The sequence below is a fragment of the Phyllostomus hastatus genome, unplaced genomic scaffold (assembly GCF_019186645.2).
Source record: "Phyllostomus hastatus isolate PE091 unplaced genomic scaffold, TTU_PhHast_1.1 phas_scaffold_39, whole genome shotgun sequence".
NCBI lineage: Eukaryota > Metazoa > Chordata > Mammalia > Chiroptera > Phyllostomidae > Phyllostomus > Phyllostomus hastatus.
The window spans coordinates 33,258,990-33,281,301 of NW_025334028.1; the positions used below are offsets into that span (position 1 = coordinate 33,258,990).

The following is a 22,312-nucleotide window of genomic DNA, read 5'->3' on the forward strand; positions in this document are numbered from 1 at the left end:
TTGGGACTACTGTAATAGAAAAATCAATAAAATATATTTTTAAAAAAGACAATAAAAAAGTATGAATCTTCAAATCTCAAAAACCCCCCAAACCCAACATGCTACCAGAGTATGGCTCCAAAACAACACAATAAATCAGAGACATGCAGAACACTCTATCAAACCACAGCAGAATATAGTCTTCTCCAGAGTCCTTGAGTAATTTTCCAGGATAAACCATATTTTAAGTCACAAACGAAGTCTCAATAGCTTTTAAAAAATAGATATACAAAGTATCTTCTCTAAACACAATGGGATGAAGTTAGAAATTGGTAATAGGAGGAAAACTAGAAAACCCACAAATCTGTGGAATTCTAACAATGCACTCTTAAACAACCAATGAATAAAAGAAGAAATCACAAGAAAAATCAGGACATAATTATATACAAATAAGAATGAAAACACAACATAACAAAACTTACGGTACATAGGGAAAGCAGTGTTAAGGCAGAAATTTATAGCTGTTAAAGATTATATTAAAAGATCTTACCTCAACAACTTAACTTTACAACTTAAAAAATGAGAAAAAAGGAACTTCCTGTCAAGATGAAGGCAAGGGTGAACACCACTTGTCTTCTCAAACAACCACATCAAAATTACAACTACGGAATTAGTTGTTGCCCAGAGTAGTAGGAGGGGTGCAAAGTAATGGGCTGGTCCCACATACACATGTGATGGATAAAAATTTAGAAGGGGTATCTCAGGAGCAAGGAGCCTCAGCCCTATGTGGGGCCCTCCGGCTCAGGGTTCCAGTGCCAGGAAGATAAATTCCCGTAACTTCTGGCTACAAAAACTAGTTGGGACTGAGTCAGTAGAAGAAAATTATGGAGTTCCAAGATATTCCTTTTAAAGAACCCACACATGGACTTACTCAGACTCACTCCTCTGACCTCTAGCACAGGGATAGCAGCTTGAAAGGCACCAGTGACATACAGGGAGGAACTGAAGTGACTGACATCAAGGCAAAAGCAAGGTGACAGCTTCCTACCAGACAGAAAGGCGGGCAGAGCCACACAGCTGATGGGCAGATGCCATATCTGAGATTCCATCAGCCTCGCTAACACTGTTTGCCCAGCCCTGGAGATCCCCTGAGGCACCATCCCACCCAAATTACAGCTAACCATGAGTTTTCCATATGATGGCTAGTCTGGGCTCATGCTTCAGAACTTCCTAAATCCTTTTAAGCAAGCAACAGCCTTCCTCTGTGAGTCCCCAGCACCATGTTTCTTGCTAAGTAGCCACAGGCACAGCACTAGTAGCAGTCAGCCTAGATTCACAGCGTGGTTTCGTCCAGGGAGTTTCAAAGCCCAGCATAAATAGCAGCCATCTCAGATTGCTTTATCTCAGGCAGAGTGGCCCTGGGCAAAACACAGAAGGGGGCTGACCTTGGCCTGCACCATCTGGGAAACCCGAGCCTGTGCACCCAGTGAACAGCTACAGAGCATGTTGGAACACAGCTGATCCTCCATGGAGGTTGGTGGTCAGTAGTCAGAGCCAATCCTTGCAACTGACTGGCCTGGGTAAATCCCTCCCATCGACCTGCCAAAAGCAATTAAAGCTCAACTACAAGAGGAGGGTATATTCAACCCACATAGAGGGTATACCTTGAGTACCCAGCTTGAGTGATAGAGGAGGCTGTGCCACTGGACCCTATAGGATACCTACTACATTAGGCCACGTTACCAAGATACAGAGTCAAGGCAGCTCTACCTGAAACATAAAAACAAACACAGGGAGGCTGCCAAAATGAGGAGAGAAAGAAACATGGCCCAAATGAAAGAACAGATCAAAAATCCTGAAAAAGAACTAAACAAAATCTATCAGATGCAGAGTTTAAAACATTGTTTATAAGGATGCTCAAGGGACTTAGTGAGAATCTCAACAGCATAAAAAAGATCCAGTGAGAAACTAAGGATGCACTAATTGAAATAAAGACAATTTACAGGGAAACAATAATAGAATGAATAAAGGCAAGAATCAAATCAATGATTTGGAACATAAGGAAGCAAAAAACAACCAATCAGAACAAGAAGAAAAAAGAATCCAAAAAAATGAGAACAGTATAAACATACTTGAGACAATTTCAAGCATTCCAACATTTTCATCATAGAGGTACCAGAAGAAGAAGAGAAAGAGCAAGAAATTGGAACTCTATCTGAAAAAACAGTGAAAGAAAACTTCCCTAATTTTGTGAAGGAAATAGACATACAAGTCCATAAAGCACAAAGAGTGCCAAACAAGATGGATACAAAGAGGTCCACACCAAGACACATCATAGTTAAAATGCCAAAGGTTAAAGATAAAGAGAGAACCTTAAAAGCAGCAAGAGAAACACAGTTTCCCTGTTAAGGAAGGCTGTTACCTACAGAGGAGTCCCCATAAGACTGGCAGCTGATTTCTGAAGAGAAATTTTTCAGGCTAGAAAGGATTGGCAAGAAATATTCAAAGCCATGAAAAGCAAGGACTTTCAGCCAAGATTGCTCTACCCACCAAAGATATAACTTAGAATTGAAAGACAGATAAAGAGCTTCCAGACAAGAGAAAATCTAAAGGAATTCATTATCATCAAACTATTATTATACAAAATGTTAAAGGAACTTATTTAAGAAAAACAAGAAGATCAAAGCTATGAAAAATAAAATGGCAATAAATACATATCTGTCAACAATTGAATCTAAAAATCAAACTAAGCAAACAAGAACAACAGAGACAGAACCATGGATATGGAGAGCGTTTTGATGGTTGTCAGATGGGAGTGGGGTTTGGGGAATGGGAGAAGAGGTGAGGGGATTAAAAAGTATAAATTGGTAGTTACAGAATACCCATGAGGACGTAAAGTACAGTGTCAGAAATGGAATAGCCAAAGAACTTACATGCATGATCCATGGATAATGAACACCAGTGTGGTGATTGCCTGAGAGGGTGGTGGGAAGGCAAAGGGGGGAAAATGGGGACAACTGTAACAGCATAACCAATAAAATATAAAAAGAAAGGAAAAAAAGAAATGAGAAAAAGGGCAAACTGAACCGAAAGTTAGCAGAAGGGAAGAAAGTAATAAAGATTAGAGGAAGATAAACATATAAAAAATAGTAGAGATAATCAATGAAAACAAATGTTGGTTCTTTGAAAATCTCAGAAAAATTTAGCTAGAAGAAGTGGAAAAAAAGGGAAGACTCAAATTGCTAAAATCAGGAATGAAAATTGGGACATTTTACTGATTCTACAGAAATAAAAAGAATTATGAGGGAGTACTATAAACAATTGTACACCAACAAATTACACAACTGCATGAAACAGAAATCCCATTTCATGAAATTTGATACACAAACTATCAAGAAGGAACACAAAACTTACCAAGACTAGATCATGATAATACAAAATAAGAATAAACCTGTAATTTGTAAAAAAATATAAAATCAGCAAAAAAAAAAAAAATTCCAATGAAGAAAAGCCCTGGACCTGATAGCTTCACTGGTGATTTTCCAAACATTAAAGAAAAACTAATACCAATCCTTCTCAAACTTCTCCAAAAAAATTGAAGATAAGGGAACACTTCCTAACTCATTCTATGAGGTTAGCATTTCTGATACCAAAATCAGACAAAGCCACTATAAGAAAACTGAACTATAGATCAATATGCCTTATGAAGATTAGCATAAAAATTCTCAACATACTAGGTGAGCATAGTAGCAAATGGAATCCAGCAGCATAATAAGAAGCTTATACATTATGACCAAGTGGGATTTATTCCTAGAATGCAAGCATGGCTCAACATATGACAATCAATAAATGTAATACATACCATTAAGAGAATGAAGAGAATGAAGGGGAAAAAAACACATGATCATCTCATTTGATGCAGCAGAAGAAGCATCTGACAAAATTTAATAGCTTTTTATGATAAAAACACCCACTGGGAATAGAAGGAAAGTACCTCAACACAAAAGCAAGACATGACAAACCAGCAAACATTGTATTCAGCTGTGAAAGACTGAAAGCTTTTTCTCTAAGATAAGAAACAAGACAAAGATGCCCACACTTTCCCTTTCCATTCAACATGACACTGGAAGTTTTTAGCATGTGCAATTAGATAAGAAAATAAGTAAAAGGCAACTGTATCGGAAAGAAAGAAGTAAAATTATCTTTGCTCATAGATGATATAATCTTATATGTAAAAAACCCTAAATATTCCACAAAATAATTGTTAGAAATCATAAATGAACTCATCAAAGCAGCAAGAAAAATGTCAACATGCAAAAATCACTCACATTCCTATATACTAAATGAAAAATCTGAAAAGGTCATTAAAGCAGTTCCCAATTACAATAGCATAAAAAATAATGAAATATTTACAAATTAACTAAGGAGGTTAAAAACTTGAACAATGAATACTATAAAACATTCCTGAAAGAAATTAAAGAAGACATAAATAAATGAAAACGTATCTCATGTCTGCAAATGTCAGTATTACCCAAAACAACACAGATTAATGCAATTTCTATCAAAATCTCAGTAATGTTTTTCACAGAAATAAAAAAGCTCATTGTGAAATTCATGTGGAATTTTAACGAAACTTGAATAGCTCAAACAATCTTGAAGAACAAAGCTGGAGGTCCCACCACACTTTCTGATTTCAAGAATTACTACAAAGCTGTAACAATCAAAATGGCGCAGTACTGGCATAAAGACAGACAGATAAAACAATGGAATTTTTTTTGTAAAGCCTAAAAATAGACCATTCTATATATAGTCAAACAATTTCTACATGTCTGCCAAGACCACCTGATGGGGAAAGGAGAGCCTTTTCAACAAATGGGACAATTGGAAATCTGCAGGTAAAAGAATGAAGTTGGATTCTTACCTGATGCCATGTACAAAATTAACACAAAATGGATCAAAGACCTAAATGTAAGACCTAAAATAATAAACTCTTAGAAGGAAACATGGGACAAAATTTTTATGACAATGGGTTTGGCAATGTTTTCTCTGCTATGACACCAAAGGCACAAGCAACAACAACAAAAAATGAACAAAATTGAACTTCATAAAATTTTTAAAATTTTGTGCATCAAAAGACACTATCTACAAAAAGACAACCAAATAATGGGAGAAAATATTTACAAATTACATATTTGATGAGGAATTAATATCCAGAGTATATAGAAAACTTCTAAAACTAAAAAACAAAAATACCAATTTTAAAATGGGCAATGGACTTGAACAGACATCTCTCCAAAAAAGATACACAAATGGCCAATAATCACATGAAAAGATGTTTTTTGTCACTAATCATTAGGGAAATGCAAATCAAAACTGCAATGAAATACAACTTCATTCATTACAATGCCTACTTTTAAAATAAAACAAGCGTTGGTAAGGATGCTGAGAATTTGGAACCTTTGGGCACTGTTGGTGAGAAGGTAAAATGGTACAGACATCATGTAAAACAGTACAGTTGTTCCTCAAAAAGTTACAAATAGAATTACCATATGATTCAGCAATTCCACTTCTGGGTACATACCCCCAAACTGAAAATAGTGTCTCAAATACATGCACACTTACATCCACAGCAGCATTAGTTATAACAGCTAAAACATGCAAGCAAGGCGAATGTCCACCGATATGAGTGGATAGGCAAAATGTGTGTAGGCACAATGGAATAATATTCAGTCTTAAAAATGAATTCTGAGACATGTTACTACATGAGTGAGGACAGTATACTGAGTGAAGAAAGACACAAGAGGACATACTATATGATTCCACTTATATGAGGAATGTAGAGTACAAAAATCATAGAGACAGAAGGAATGGTGATTTCTGGGGTTTGGGAGAGGGTGGTGGAGAGTTAGTATTTAATTGGGACAAAGTTTCAGTTTTACAAGAAGAAAAGAGCTCTGGGGATGGATAGGGGTAATAGCAGCACAACATTTTGAATGTATTTAATACCACTGAACTGTGCATTTAAATTGGCTAAGAGGGTAAATTTATGTCGTGTATTTTACTACCATAAGAAAAACTGGAGTAGACAGAGTAAGAGAAATGTGGTAAACTTTGGAAACTCAGCAGTCAGACCCCAGAGGCACATAAGAGGGAAAGGGCTTCTTGAAGCTTCAGAAAATTTAACATATCCTTGATAAGGTCCTCACCTGGGCTTGGAGGACCCTAACTCTGGGGACACAGAGTAGCCTCATTCTTTGGGAGGAAAAGGGGCCATTGCAGCTGCAATGAGCAGCAATCTGGAAAACCGTAATGGAATCTGCGTTAAAAACCAAGAAATTATAGTGCACAGTTTTACAGTCAAAAGAAAATTAGGATTTGAGAACCACTAAAAAAGAAACACAGGCATGGTTTTTTAGTAAGGGCTAGTCAGGCGGTGTTTACATTAAAAAAAAAAAGTACGTTGGAATATTTGGACAGAATCAGTCAGCCTAAGTAACTACGCAAGTGGCCAATGCATTTTATAGCTTGGATGAAACACCTACGTAAGCCTTGCTCCATGGTTCACTGCAGGTCCCCGCCAGAATCCTACAGCACACGACATAACTAGCCATCACTGTGAGGGCTCACACACACTGGGAAGACTGCATTTCTCACCTTCACTCCAGCTAACATTCCAGTTGTGGACACACTGAAATCCAGGTAAGCCAGCGTGTCGGGGTTGGAGGGTTTGTAGATCTGGGCCGGCCGCTTCTTTGGCAAATCATCTGGAGAGCAAAGTGAAGCTATTAGTGTATCTGACCCAGTGGGAAAGCAGAGAAGTAAATGTACCCAGCTAGTTCAAGGACTCACCTGTGTCCAGTATGGGGGGCCACGCCCTGACATCGACGGCTGCAGCTGCCTCCCTGGACCGTAACAATTTACAGATCAGTTGTGTTGTCATTAGGCAGGCAGAGCGACTCACCTGAGGGTCACAGAACAGAATGAGGAAGGAAGGTAAACCACAGATGAATACTCACTGCACGCATCTGCTCACTATGTGTATTGAGGCCACATGGCTTTCAGAGCAGGTTAGACTACCAGGGACACGGCTCCTCAGGAGGAGCCAGTGTTGGCCAGTGGGGGTACAAAAGAGCCAGGAATCTGACCATGAAGGCCACACAAAGCTCATGGGCACTGGAAATTTCTATAGCTGAATAGGATCTAGGGCGAGATCACACTCAGAATGAAGCTTCTGAACTCACTTGCTGACACTGTTAGCTGCCCTACTGGAAATGCCATACATGTCCACCAAGAAACCATCCAGTTTCTAACAGGTGTAATGACTGTGAAAGTACTCCAACCTAAGTACAAAAAAAGTATTCACTTGTGGGGTCTCCAAACTGTCTTGTCCCTTGTGGTTCTTTCTCTAAAGGGAAAAACCTTTCCTAATCCTTTCAAATTTCTCCAGGCACACACACAAAAAAATTAAAACAGAAACAAGACACTTACAAATCACGAGGAAAGAACTCCAAAAGAAGTGTAAATTGTTTCACTTAGTTTGGTTTGTGCATTGGGTTTGCTGGGGCAGCTCCGCATGTCTATAGGGACACCCTGTCTGGAGAGCTGCTTCCTCTAGGCATCAAGGCAAGGCTGTCCTCTAACCCCTAATTCCATGCGTGGGTGGGCTTTTGCTTCCAGCACTAGACGGTAGCTCCCTGAAAGTAGAGGCCACGCCTGGCCCCATCACTTGGGTTTCAGACACTCGTGCAATCCCACAACCCTCCCCTCCCCAGATGGCCCCGCTCTGGTCCACGAGCCCAACCCTCAGGCCCAGGGCAGGAGGAAGTGCCCAGACACTCCAGGCAGTGTTACCTCCACAATCATCTTCACGGTGGGCAGCGTTGTTGCAATATTCTGTGGGTGTGGGGGGCGGACAGTAATTGGCACACAGCCTGCATACAGGCAACCGTAAAATGCTGCAATAAGGTCTATTCCTAAACAAGAAGAAAAGCAGTTCTCACTTGAAACCAATCAAACCATTCAATGGTTGTCAAACCTATCAGCAGAGAAACTAGTCTGGAAAAAGGTAGGTTAGGTGAACAACAAAGACCTTAACAGATTCTTTTTTCCTCCTGGGGGTTTTGTTACGCTTCAGCAGTAACTTCCACTTGGCCTGTTGTTGGTATTTGTTTTTTTAATTTTATTGATTTTAGAGAGACAGAGAGAAACATTTATTTGTTGTTCCACTTACTTATGCATTCATTGGTTGATTTTTTGTCACATGCCCTAATGGGGACGGGAATGGAATCCACAACATCAGTGTATTGGGACAATGTTCTAACCCACTGAGTTACCTGGGCAGGGCTGGCCTGCTGTTTTAGGTACAAAATGCCAAAGCAGGCCCTAAGTTTAATTTCTGTCATTTCTCTAAGGAATTACTCAACTTTATGATTATCAGTTCAGTAGTTAAGGTCTTAACAACAATTAATTAAGTAAGTACCTCAGATATCTAATAAAACAAGTTTAGATACAAAAGTCTTTGTGAAATATCACTTCATTTATGCCCCTAAGAGGCATACAGCATGCAGTGTAGTTCCTGCAAGTGGCAGAGTACCCAGACAAGTGAGCAATTTCTTGGTGAAAATACAGCAACTCCAGTCATCAAGCTCCAGTGTGAGCAATAGGTCCCATGCAGTTGCCGGCCCTGCCCTTTTACCTGGAGGGTAGACAAGGGCAACATGGTCCCCATCTTGCAGCCGCCCTCTCTCCATCAGCATCACGGCTATCTTCTCCGCTCGTTTATGCAGCTGGACGCACGTCAGCGAGTTTGCTATTGTACCCTGAGTGTTGCAAGAACAAGCAGGGAAGCCAGATTTTCTTAACATAACAGCTTTAGTGAGATCTAGCTCATATAGTCATACAAGTCACTTATTTAAAATGTACAATTCAGTTCTGTTAGCATACTCAAAGTTATGTCACCACCACAGTCTGTTTCAGAACGTATCACCACTGACTCAAGCCCCCAGACCATCAGCAGTCACTCTCCTTCCTCCCACTAGCCAGCACACACAGAACTAAAGATGCATCTGGATATACTTGTGCTGACAACAAATATTTTTTTAAATAATTACTTAAAATTGGTAAATGTATAAAAAATTAACCTAGTAATTCTGGGTGTTAAGTGTAATTGCCGTGGGCATTACGATTAGTACTAAACCTGCAGGACTTGTACTATGGAAAATAATACTAACGAAAAGTGTTTATCATGAGAGACCACATCGAAGTCACAGAAGTCAAACAACAAACAACCCGAAAGGCAAAAAGCAAACACTAAGTGTCAAATTTTTAATGTAGACTTTTTACACGTCTACAAATGGAAAACACATTTGAATTGAAAAATACCATAAGAGGGGGTTGTTAGCAAAGACCAGTAGTTGAAATATATGGGATTTACAGTTTAAACTATAAAGAGAAGTATGGGTAAATTGCAAATTATGAACATACATCTAACTGCAGAAAGCTTTCCTGCGGATGAACGTTACCACTATGGTTCATTTGCACGAAGGCTCAGGTATGAAGACATCACTGTCTATAAGCTATTTGAGTACTACTTCTTTATGATGAAATCTTCCTTAAAGTGATAACAGAGTGAAGAACTTTCCTTAAACAACAGGCAAACTGTCCAGGAAATCCACATCAGGAGGATACCAGAAACTGAGATATGATCTTGAATGAATGGACCAGACACTCGTATTTAGGCTGGAGCTCCAGGGGAGAAGTGAGCAAGGTAGCAGGAGAGAATGGCCAGACACAGAGAACACTTTCAGGGGCCAAACCCACAGCCTGGTTCAGGTCCTGAATGCCTATGTGGAGGAAGAAGTCTAAAAAGGAGGTGGGCTGAGCAGCTGATCATGGTAAGAGATGAGAAATCAGACAGCCTTTAGTGTTGTTAAAGGACAGTGATGACCTGGTGACTGGTCGTGTCGGGGTGGGGGAGGGGAGAAAGAGTGTCCACCCCAACTTACACATTTGTTAGAAATACCTGCATGAGGTAGAGTGGGAGGGGCCAGGGGGAAAACCCTTTATAAAGTATGAGGGTATAAAAACCAAAACTTGATGTTTGCCAAAGACATTCATAAAATAACCGATGGTTGCACCTAGCTTCAGGATGCAGCGCATTCTCCCTGATAACCTGAAAACAGCATGCAGGGTCCTAGAGATGGCCCAGCAGTGCCTTTGGCTGAGCTGAGACTGGTCTCTCCCAGAGGACAGGCTTAGCTTACATTCTTTGAATCGAACCTTCTCATCACACACACCTTCCCTAATGATTTTCCTTCTAAAGGAATAAAAAAACAGTAAGAAAATGGAAACAGGTACATAGAGCGGAGGAGCAGAAGGTGCAAAGCCAGGTGAACACAGAGATGGATGAGACTGGGGTCCAGAAACCCTGCCAAAACATTTGAGCTCGTACCTCCAACAAGGGACCTTTCCTATGCGTATTCACTCCCAGACACCACACATACTTGTGGGAACCAGATAAAAAAACACCAAAAACTCCTCTCGACTCCAATGTCCTTTGAGCTCTTCAAAGTGAAGCTCAAGACCAACCTGGCCCCTAAACCTGTGGTGGGGGGACCATCTTGTTCCTCTGATGCTCCCACATCAGCTGCCATGAAAGAAAGCCAGTCCTGCACTCCTGACTGTCGAACAGGGATCAGCTGCACTGCTGGTGGGTGGCAGGATGCCACAGGGCTAGTGCTGGCAGAGGAGGTTCATCTTGCTGTGCCCACTAAGCCAGATCTTCCTGTTATGTGGGACTCTGTTTGTGTGCTGTGGCTGTCTGATTTCGAGCAGCAGCTCTCAGTCTGTGCTGTTCAACTTCTAGAACTGATATCTGCCCACTTTCTGGAGGGCTGGCACTGAACCCCTATGAACAATCCTCTTTTCTGTGATAGCAAAAGTCTATGAGATTTGAGAGGCACGGGTGACTCACAACCAGCAATCAAGAGCATTTCTGAAAAAGTATTTTGACTCTGGTTTGTGAAAATGCTCACTATCAGAACTTACAACAAGTTAATTTAATTGGCATTCTGTCCCTTATCTTGAGGAACCTCTCAGTTTTCCCAACACTGTCTGCCATTTCACAAGGTTTACAGCGATGAACAAGTAAGCCCTGTCACATGCTGGAGTCAGCACAATGGGTGATTGGGGACCAATGAAAATTATTCTCAAAAATCCCTGAAGAAAGTGCCCTGTTGGGAAGAGGCCACATCAAGTTTAGTCAAACACAACGTTCTTCTCCTCTCCTCTCTCCCCCAGTTTGTGAGGTTGAACGTGACGCCACCTCATGAGCCCACATGGGACACAGGTCACATCTGGTCTCAGACTGTCCATCACCACTTGTTCTATGGGAGTCTCAATCCTACCTTTTACCTCTAGAGCAGGGGCATCAAACTCATTTTCACCAGGGGCCACATCAGCCTCATGGTTGCCTTCAAAGGGCTGAATGTAATTTTAGGACTGTATAAATGTAACTACTCCATAACAGTTAAGGGACAGCTTGGCACTGCCACCAGGTCGAAGCAAGATGCCAGGCCAGATAAAATAAGGTGGAGGGCTGGATTCGGCCCACGGGCCTTGTGTTTGCCACCTGTGCTCTAGAGAAATACCATTGACTTGAAGTTACACATTTCATTTCTCAAAATGCCTGTTGTTAAGGAAAAAATGAAGTGTTATGGGTGAGGGGTCCCTGAAGCAGTCGCTGCTTATCTTCAGGTCAGTGGTCACCAACCTTCACGGAAAAAGTTGGCGTTTTCATATGGAAACCTACCATCGAAGCGGAGAGTTCTCGTACAAACTCTTACAAGAGAACTCGGGGCTGACTGTTCCTAAAAGAGGTCTGGGACACTGTCATGACAGAGTGGGAGAGAGGGGTAACCCACCGCCCAGTTCCTAATCGAAGGACAACCCATTTTGGTGTCAATGACTGTGTATCTGCCACCATTTTTTAAGTTTTACGTTAAATTAATGACAACTAAAAAGAGCAAAAGCTAAATAGGATTTATACTTCAAAATTTTAAAGAAGTTGCTACAAGTAAAAAAGAAAGTTAAAAGAAATGGCTTGTGTTTTCGTTAAAAAAATAACAGATGCTCTTTGTATGTAAACAAGGTCCAAGAATAAGTTCTCTGTGATTTGCAAGGAAGTATGTCCTAACCTCCTACCATAAATCTTGTACACAGCTCTTATCTTGCAGGCGGCACTGTCGTGGAGGAGAGAGACGCAGAGGAGCTCCGTCGGGAACCTAGTGGTTTGCCACCTTAAAGGAGCAGTGATCAGAGAGCTGAGTTCACAATGGCAAGCACTGGCAGTGTGGTGGGGCCAAGTGCTGAAGTGATGTTTTGGAATATATTAGGTAAAATTATTAAAATGAAATTCTACCAGTTTCTTTTTGCCCTTTTAAGCACTGCTTTTAGAAAATATAAAATTATGTAGGTGGCTTGTGTTATATTCCTATTGGATAGTGATGAACTAGAAGGCTGACTTAAGTGGAAATACCCTTATGAAAACCACAGAAATGATGTTTCGGACCTTTGGTCCGGGTTGAGTGTTTGTGGTAAGTGTGCACATGTGCTGGAAAGGGCGGGGATGGAGTCAGATGTGTGGACCTGATGTGGCCCCATGAGGTTCACATGAGGATGTAGCTGCCTCCGTATCAGAAGCCTCAGAAACAGCAGACACATCTCAAAGGAACTCGGTCTCAGGCTCACACCTGCTCCACGCCCGTGGCTTTGACCTCCACAGCCTGCCCATCAGATTTCCTGTCATTCCACTGAGCACATTTCCCTGAGACCCAGTGTCTGCCTTTAGTGGGTGACTGCAAATGAGGGGTCAGCGGACGGGGACCTGCATCACAAATTTTAAAGTAATTTTAACTTAACTAAACTATTTTAATTATACTTATAAAATAGAAATGGTTTTCATTCCTAGGAGTGAACGTCTATAATTAAAATATAACTTCTTACTTACAAAAAAATAGTTTGGTAATAATAATAAAGACAGATATCCCATAAATCTGCAATTGTTCTTGGTGGCAGAAATCATTCATTACTTATTTTGGGAAGAAATATTGCAAAAAATTTGCTAAAATATATAAATGTATATATGTATATATGTATATATGCATAGACAGATGTGTAAACCCTTGTATTTAAAATCAATCCTTAAGTGAAGAAGTCTCAGTCAAAATAGCAACACATAAATAACTAAAAGGAATTCATGAAGACTGAAAGGAGACGATGAGGTCAGGAACATGATAAACAGCAGAAGGTGTGGGGGGCACCCCAGGGAGCAAGTGTGAGCCGGCAGCCTCACCCTGCAGTTGAGCAGCGTGTAGAGGATGTGGTCAGGGGTGGTCTGAGCCCTCCACTGCAGGACTTCCGAGAGGAACAGGAACTGGAACAAAGCACACACGTTAGGCCCAGACCACCTGGTTTGGGGGCTCATTGCAACATTTAAATCGGTCTTAGGGTGTGTCTCCACAGAGGAATGAGGATGCCCTGTCTGGTGTGGTCAACAGAACATGCAGGTGCTCAGTGTTCAGATGCGACCCCTGGAGGAGTTTTTTGAAATCTGCCCAAGATGAGAGAAGTGCATCCTCATTCCCTGATAGAACTGCTGACACACACACAAAAACCATCTCCTGGGGCTTCTGGAAGATACCATGTGATTTCTGGGTTGCAATGGCAGTCAGCTCTGTCCTGTTGTAACATGGGCTCTCATGAATGTGTTGTTTAGAATGGTCACCCCTGATGTCACTCAAAGGCACCACAAATCACAGAGACTATGTGTATCACACTGACTCAGTCCTAGTAAAAAGGTCAGCCTCTCTCACATCAGAACCCAGGAAGCACCATGTATTCCCTTAGTCCATCTTATTAACAGGGATGTACCAGGAGTGAGGGACACGACCATTGCTTTCGATGGACATATCACTAATGTTACCTAATTTGCAATGTTTCAAATGGTTGCTTTTGTCACATTTCCTGGTAGCTGTACAGAGTGGGACCACCTTTTGGTGACGTGCATGAGTTCTCAAGGCCAAAGGGTTATAACGGGACTTGCAGCCACATGTGACAAGTCGTAAGGTGTCTGTGGTGGAGGGGGGCCAAGGACTTCTACATTCTTAAGGCTACTTGAAGGAGATCTGGCTCCCAAATCTGGTTTTGAGCTGATGCTTTCTTGCATTTGTACAATGAAAGGACTAAAGTTTTGCTATAAGGTCACTGTGAGGCAGTCTGGTGCCCAGTCAGGGCTGGCAGGAAGCTAGGAACAAGTGGTCAGGGGACTAGGACCAGACAGGGCTGCCCAGACACTGGCCCCAGGCCTGCCAGTTGTGGGACTGTGTCATCTACCCTTCTGTGCCACTGTGACATGTTATATGACACTGTACCCCCTAATAAACACATTTCCTTAAAAATTATATGGGCATCTCTTGCAGAACCAAGAGGGCAGGTAGGAAGCAAAGGTCACCAAAAATGGGGAAGATCAGTGGAAGATGCTGGGCTGGCAGGGCAGGAAGTGGGAGCCAGTGTTCCGCATCAGGATTATGGGTGGGGGGCCCCCCCGAGAAGGCTGGCCCTCTGCTCTCACCTTCCGGGCCTGGTCATTGTCTTCTATCTGACCAAGGTCTCTGCCGCTGGCCTGCGCAATCCTCTTCCCAGACACCAGGTTCCCCACCATCACAGAGGCAGGGCCGATTTCTGGAAAGAACATGGTGGCACATGTGTGAGGGAAACACGCGTGAAATTCACAAAAATGTGACATCCCACCCTGCTAAAGAGCTCACTCTGGAGAAATCCTTTCAAAGATGTGGCTCTGAAAAAAACGCTATTAAAACAGAGTTTCAGTGAGGTCATTACAATGATAATAATGGCATATATAGGCTTTGATTAAGGATTCACAGAAACAACATGTTCTCCAAATTCCCCGAGTGCCACTCCAGCCCTGCTTCCCAGTTAGGGGAATGCTGAAACCCTCTCACATCAGTGATTACAAAAAAAATACAGCACAAGACAAATGCAGAATTGAAAACATGACGTATTTCACAGCTGAGTAATGAAAGACTCCTGGATTATGAGAGTCTGGTTCCCTGGTCTTATCACACATCACTGAAAGTTGGCCACAAACAAACATTTGTTATAAATACCTCTCAGGATAGATTTAGGGAGTAACTCTGGAGAAGGATGCACCACAGTCACTCACCTGGGTATTTCATCGACTAGAAGGTTTAGGCTCTCTGTCGGGCCCACAGAAACGTGGAATAAACCAAAAGCCTCCTACTGAGTCCACATTCCCTTTAAGCCCCTGCTACTGACCTGAACGCCATGTTCTTTTCACAATTTATGACATGTTTCAAAAGAGAAATGCAGAAACAATCTATCCTGGCAGCTTTCCTTTTCTTTTTTAATGATAAAAAGAAGTTTTTTAGAGCTGGACTAATGCTTTCAAAATCTCTGACTTCAAGAAACCCTAGATAACCTCAGTTTTTTTAAAATACTTGCATTCACAATTTCTTTTAAGTGTGTGTGTGTGTCTTGATGTAAATTTATACTGACACACACACACAACAGGAAAATGTTAGGAGTTCCAGAAGAACATGCCAGTGTGGGTGTGTGTAAGGGTGTGTATGTGTGAGGGAGCATGCTAAGTGTGTGTGTGTGAGCATGTGTGAGAATGTATGAATGTGAGAGAAGTGCAGAAGGAGGAAAAAGGAGGAAAGGAAGCGGAGGAGGAAGGGTGAGAGAAGTTTACCAAAAAATGCAGTTTAAAGTAACAAAGATGACAGTGTTTAATCCTCAGTTTGATAAAATATGAGCTGAAGGCTACTACTGAGTCCTATTCTTACCAAGTTTTCAATAAAGGCAAGTCACAGGCTTAGAAATCAGGGTGTATGCTGCATCATCCACTGCACATGCAGCGCTGTCTGTCTGCAGTCGAGACACAGGTTTCAAGATTTAGGCTGAGGGGTGCAATGCCACTACACATGGCTAATAACATGCACAGGTGCCGTGACAACCACCTCAGTGTCACCTTGGGGTGACACTGGAATAATGAGGAAGGCAGCAGGTGAGCACCTAATATCTTTTTTTAAAAGGTTTTATTTGTTTTTAGAGAGAGAGTAAGGAAGGGAGAAAGGAGGAGAAAAGTACTCATGTGTGAGAGAAACATCGATGGATTGCCACCCAGGCATGTGCCCTGACCCAGAATCGAACCAGAGACCTTTTTGTTTGCTGGCTGACACCCAACCCACTGAGCCATGACAGTCAGGGCACCTAATACCTTTCAGGTGACTGTCCAAGTGGGAACAGGCCACCCACTCTTCTCTGCAGACACATAGCTGTCTAGAATTTGGTTTGTCGTCAGACAGCCATCTTCCCACAGCTGTGCGGGGGCCACTGGGCACTTCAAGGCCGGGCTGCACTGTGGAGGACAGCCCACGACGCAGGTTTCTGTGCTGGTGCCTTTGGGTTTAGCCATCTATAGGAGCCTCGATGCTGGTTTCTATGCAGTCATAGAACATGCCCTATATACTCAGCTAAAGCATGTTTGAATGTTCATGTGTGGTAGTTTGGGATGACTAAATTTCTTTTCTTAGCTCTTAAGGTAGAAACTATGAAACAGAAAACTAGGGAATGTGGTGTGTGTTGAAAGAAATCACACTGCTGTGTGGTTGGAGCGAGGTAGCTGCTGCCCGGAGACAGTTGCCCTCGTCTACAGCCTTGCTCATCCGCCATTGGTTCCCTACCTTTAGGACCCGCCACAAAGCATCCCATGTTCTCCTCTGCTGAGACCGGGCAGGACAGTTCTTTGAAGCCAGCTCGGAAACTGGCCTAACCTGCTTTGAAGGCTTCCCCGTATTTTTTTTTTTAAAGAATCCAAACTATGGTAGGAGAAGCACTGTTTTGAGGGGATATTACATTTTCAAGGTGGCTTATTTTCTGTTTCTCTGTGTCTGAGTCCAGTCTCACCTCACTAAGAAGGTATTTCTGTCAGCATTCTCTGGCTGCAACGCTTGGATCTTATGCGTCTCTCCCTACACAGTCGTAAAAGTTTATACGTCCCTAATGTTGCAGGAAGACAGGCAGCTTTCCTGCTGCTTTCATTTACCAAATCCACCCTTCTGGAGAATGGAGGCTGTCTCCCTTGTTGACTTAAGGGGATGTATGCAAAAGACTCCTGCAGTCCTCACCCCTCAGAATGTGAAAATACAAGGTTGAAGTAAACCCAAACTATGTATTAAATTCACCTTTGCTGTCTCTTCCCATGCTCCCATTCACAGATTTACAAATGCACAAGCCAGCAACTTCATCTCAGTGTTGTCAAATTCCCGCCCTCCAATACTTGAGCGGTTTGGGCAGGGACAGAGGCGAGTGTATGTGAGAACAGCGTTTCTCCTCCTGGAGGGGCTGTACTCTTGTGCACATTCCTCAGGTTTCCTCCAGCTGCTCTGATGGGATATATCGAGGGAACATTAAAACTGGGAGATGCTTTTATAATTTTGTTGTTAGCCCAACTGATGGGTTAAAGGTCTTTTAACAGTTTTGTGCTCTTAAGGTCTTAATTGTTTAAGCCAATTAAGAAACTCTCACAGTGACAATGTTGTTAGCTGAGTAAATATACATTCATTCAGTTAAAAAGCAACTGGGGTGTCTACAAATGATTTAAACTTCAGGGGCTCTGTTTCAAGAATCTAGCAAAATCCTTATGAATAAATGGCCTCACAAAATGTTCTCTTTGGCTGCTAGGCACTTGTTTGGAGTCATAAATGTTTATTTCAAGGAGGCCATAGAAATTACTTTATCCATTTCCCTCCCTGCATTCATGGAAACTGAGTCCTCAGTAAAATGTCACCTAAGGGACATCACAGGACATATGTTAAGGTAGGGACAACAACCGGCACCTCACAGCTGCCATTTCGTGTTTGTTTAAAAATAACTTTTTGAAGATGCAGAATTAATAACCTCTCAATATTGAACAAGAACAGATAGGACATAAAACATCAATAAGCTCCATGTACCACACTGCAGTGTTAAAGTGGTCCCAAATCTCGCTAGTCACCTTTCCTTCACTCCCCCTTGAGGAAGAAGGCCCCTCCCACTGTTCTCAGTGCGGAGCACCCTGGTTTTTCCCCCTGGCCACGTTTCTCCTTTAGCATTCTTTGACATCTGGCAGGTGAGCTGTGCCCTGTCCCTCTGGAATCATACACATTTGCAAATCACCCCCATCCACAGATATCAGTCCTGAATTCTGCTGTCACACTGCTGACCTGCAGGACTCTGTGACGTGCTCCACGCCTGTGCACCAGGGGACACTAGGTCGAGGATGTCTGCTGATGAGTGAAGGTGATCAGGGCAGAGATGCACCAGTCACCCCAGAGTGCATGAGAACCCTGGGGAGTTCTGACTCCCCCCACAGAAGACAACCATGACCAGAAAGAGCATCCCCAGCACAGCCCATGCCCTCAGACAACAGGAGACAAAAGAGTGACCTGCCGTCCTGTGGTTATGCTCACCAAAGGGTGATGCTTTGTTTTCAGAGACCCCCCACTTAAAGCCAGGGAGCCCACAGAATTTAAAGAATGAATACTTTGGTCAGTGCCACTCTACATTTTACTATAGTAATCTTATAAATCAGAGATTGAGAGAAAAAAGGAAAAAAAAACAGGGAGGAATATTAGTTAAGGAAATCTAGAATACAAGAAAATAATTAACAAGATGGAAGTAGAGCAAAAACACAAGAACAGTGATGACTGCAAACCTGATGGGCTTAGAAATCAAAAAGCTGACTTTCTAGGCTGTTGAAGAGAATTACCTCATACTAGGAGAGAACAAAATGCCACAATGTGGAAGCTGCGTTCTGACCGCTATACAGACATCTTTGTGCTGTAGGGACAGTAATAGCAAGCGGCAGAGGGACACAGAGTCACAGACCTGGATTCAAGTTCTGACACCTTTCAACTCATGAGAAAACCACTTTTCTCCCCTGGCAACCATGTCCTGCCCCAGCCACCTCATCTGGTCTCACGCTCGGAAAGTGAGCCTCGGGGGCAGATGGTCCCCACATTTACCACAGGGTGTGCGCCCTGTGATGACCCCACTACCTGTAGCTGCTTCACCAAAAACTCTGCCCCCATGGCCACTCTACAGGGTGGAGCAAATGGCCATTGGGTCTAGGTCTGTCTCCAGCACACTCTGGCCCCGCAGCTGTGGGTGGTGCATACACCCACATTCTTTCCTCATTTGTGAAAGAAGACAAGAGAGCGCCACCTCTTGGTGCTCTGAGAGATGGAGTTAATATGTGCAACACGCTACACGCCCCATCAGCCCAGCCAGAGCTCTCGTCCTCTGACGTCTGTGTGCATTTCCCAGCCTGGAGGCCGGGACCTTCTGACTCCACCAGCAGATTTGCTTCCCTGTGATGCACACTTGAGATAAATTCCCTTTCACTAATAACTATGCAGCCCTGAAGAGGGCGATCAATTTTGTTTCCCGGAGAAGCAAGTCAGATGACAAATAATCATGTGTCCCCCCGCAGTTGTGGGGCACCAGGCAAATGTTCACTCTTAGGACATCACCAACAGGTTTGTAGACTCTTGACAGGCTTCGAAGTGCTTTCCGTGTTAGCAGCTTTGACCCCTAAATTAACTCACAAAACACGTAAGGAAGCATTATTCTCACTTGTGTGCAAAGAAACTGTGACCTGGAGAAGCCTCACCGAAGCCACCAGCAGATGGAGTTCTGACTCCCAGTTAAGGACGGTCAGGACACTAGCACCTCCTTCCCTCCAGAGGTCCTGCACATGCCTGCTCTGAGCAGAGTCCACTGGCCTGGAGCGCCCCGTGTCTGCCCTACCCTCTGGTAGAAAACACCGCTTGCAGCGAGCAGCTCCACTCCTGTGGGAGTGGAGACTCAGAGTGGGGGAGAATGGCCAAGAATTGCCTCCGTTCGTGAGGCCTGGTGAGTGCGGCACCAGCACCACTGACTGCAGAGGCGCATTGAGACTCTGCACAAACCCTCCCAGCCGGCCGTTGGACATACCTGGCTGTTTTTGTCGAGGTTTAGGCAGGTTTGTGACACAAGTGTGAGGGCACATCAGGACATTGCAGGGGTGAAGCGAGCCCTCCAGAAAAAGCTGCTTCGTTTCTGACAAATGGATCCCACCAAGTGGAGTCTTGGGGAGGGTGTTTGCAGGAACCAAGGCCAGACAATAAACCCCAACTTGATGGATGCTGTCGATCGCCTAGAAGTCACAGGAGGGGACTGTGTTAGAACAGGTACTGTGAAGAGATATCAAGCACATGTGCAGACTATGCAAAATACTGTTCACAGCACAGGGAGCACGAGCAGCACAGCGGTGTGGCCTGTGGGAAGGTTCCTGGGAAGAGGGGGGCTGCCTTGCCAAGCCTCATCAGGCTGAACCATCACAGAGGAATTGTGGGCTACCATGCACACTAAGAAGGGAAGTTTGGAGAAAAGAAAATACACTCTCAAGATCTATGCTTGCTCCCCACATGAACAGCAAGCAGAAGCCAGTTTTACAAACCCCTGATCACTGACCTCAGTCTAACAGCTACTTTCCTGGAATGCAAATCTAAGTTTCGGGGTAGATGCAATTTCTGATCAAATGGAGTGACGATCAGGGGCAGAAGCACAGTTCATGAGGGTTGGCCACATCCTAACAAATGCTACACAGCTGCCTCGAGCCATTTTGGGAGAAGGGTGGAGCTCCAGGGCAGGAAAAGGGCTACCTGGAGCACCCGGCTCATCCACTGGAAGCTGTCCTCCTCCGTGGAGTCGGGCCGCTGCTCAGCCACGATCACTATCCTCTCATCGTGCAGGACAGTCACTGAGAACACAGCTATTCTGCAGGGACAGAGGGAAGGCACAGTGAGCACACGCTAGAGATGCTTGCAGGAGGACCAGTCTGCAATAAGGAGCTTTACAGTTACTGGTTGTTGGTTCAGGGGATCGCAGCACCAATGACTGACCATAGCAACAGAATCCTGTGCATTTTTCTTAGTAAACGCAGCTCTGAGAGGTCGAGCCTGATGACAACTTCCCTACCTCTCAGCACCAATGGGAGGAGTTTGGTGCAACTATCAGGACTGTTGGAATTTAGAAAACCACTCCACTCACATCCTGAGTTTGCACCTGCGGAGGAATATCCTCCAAATGAGTAGAAGTTTTGCATTTGTGAAGTAACAGTTTTCTACTAGATATGTCAGCCTCCCATGTAAGCACTGGACTGTGGCGACCTGGACACCCAGTGCTCTTTTCACGGAGGCCGTGGTTAAGAATAATTCACAGATGGAAATGCCTCATCCAAGTTACCTTTCTCTCCCACTCTGTCAGCTTGCAACAAAAGGTTCTAAAGCAGTTTATGGCTTTCTTCAAATTAGCAGAAAACGCAGGGGCTGTAATCGCTAATATTTACCCCATTCCAAACAAGGCAGGGGTACGATCGGGGGTGGAAAGTTGTGAGAGCTAGTTGCCTGTGCACATTTGTTGCTCATCTGTTATCTTTGGGTTTTTTGAAGGGGTTTGCTCCAAGATGAATATTTGACTCTTTGAATTGTTTTTATATTAAAAATAAATTCCTCAAATGGATATTTTCATTTAACTTAGAGGGAAAGTTAATAAATATATATTTATGGACTCAGGAAATTTCTGTAAAATTGGACATTCAGAACTAGATGGCCTCACAAAAGTCAGTGAGTCCAGTTGCTTCATTTTACACAAAAGTAAACTGAACCCCATCAGTTTAAGGAATTTATGCCATTTTATATAAAAGTATAATCCACAGAAAACTGTGTGCTTAATTCACAGAGGGTGCACTCACCTTCCCCTGTAGACAAACTTCATGGGCTCCACGGCCAGCGCTGTGGCCACGATGTCGTCGGCGTTATGTCTGCGTCCACTGACCACCATAAGCCCATCCATCTTGCCCACCACAAAGACGAGCCCTCCGGGGCCAACGAAGCCCAGTAGACCTGTCCTCACGAAGGGGTACTCGCTGACTGGGGCCCCTGAGCTCGTCACAGGGAATACCTGGGGAAGCACGGGCTGTGAGTGCCAGCAATACCTGTCTTCCTCCCTCCTCCTTGGAGCCCGCTGAGACTGCTTCTCCCCAGCCGTGTCTCCTAACCTGAACCCTGGCTGAGGAAGCCAGCCCAGGCAGCTGCTGTCAGCAGACACCACAAACCTGGAAGGTACCTCCCCGCACCGAGCACCTTCCAATTTGGCCCCACTAGTCTATACGCAGAGCCCCACAGGTTCCTTTCCGCAGCTTCTAAGC

At 43.5% G+C, this 22,312-nt stretch overlaps 1 protein-coding gene across 13 annotated transcripts in view; it reads right to left on the bottom strand.

Annotated features, from left to right (window-relative positions):
* The window catches only part of DIP2C (disco interacting protein 2 homolog C), a 446,223-nt gene that overhangs the window by 87,614 nt on the left and 336,297 nt on the right, over nt 1–22,312 (bottom strand). For all 13 annotated transcript variants that reach the window (XM_045820044.1, XM_045820049.1, XM_045820039.1 and 10 more), the window contains 9 exons: nt 21,857–22,065; nt 20,766–20,880; nt 20,056–20,257; nt 14,609–14,718; nt 13,331–13,411; nt 8,675–8,798; nt 7,831–7,952; nt 6,829–6,940; nt 6,634–6,743 (listed from right to left, as the gene is read on the bottom strand). In XM_045820044.1, coding sequence (XP_045676000.1) covers nt 6,634–6,743; nt 6,829–6,940; nt 7,831–7,952; nt 8,675–8,798; nt 13,331–13,411; nt 14,609–14,718; nt 20,056–20,257; nt 20,766–20,880; nt 21,857–22,065 — 1,185 coding nt within the window. The remainder of the gene's footprint in view (nt 1–6,633; nt 6,744–6,828; nt 6,941–7,830; nt 7,953–8,674; nt 8,799–13,330; nt 13,412–14,608; nt 14,719–20,055; nt 20,258–20,765; nt 20,881–21,856; nt 22,066–22,312) is intronic.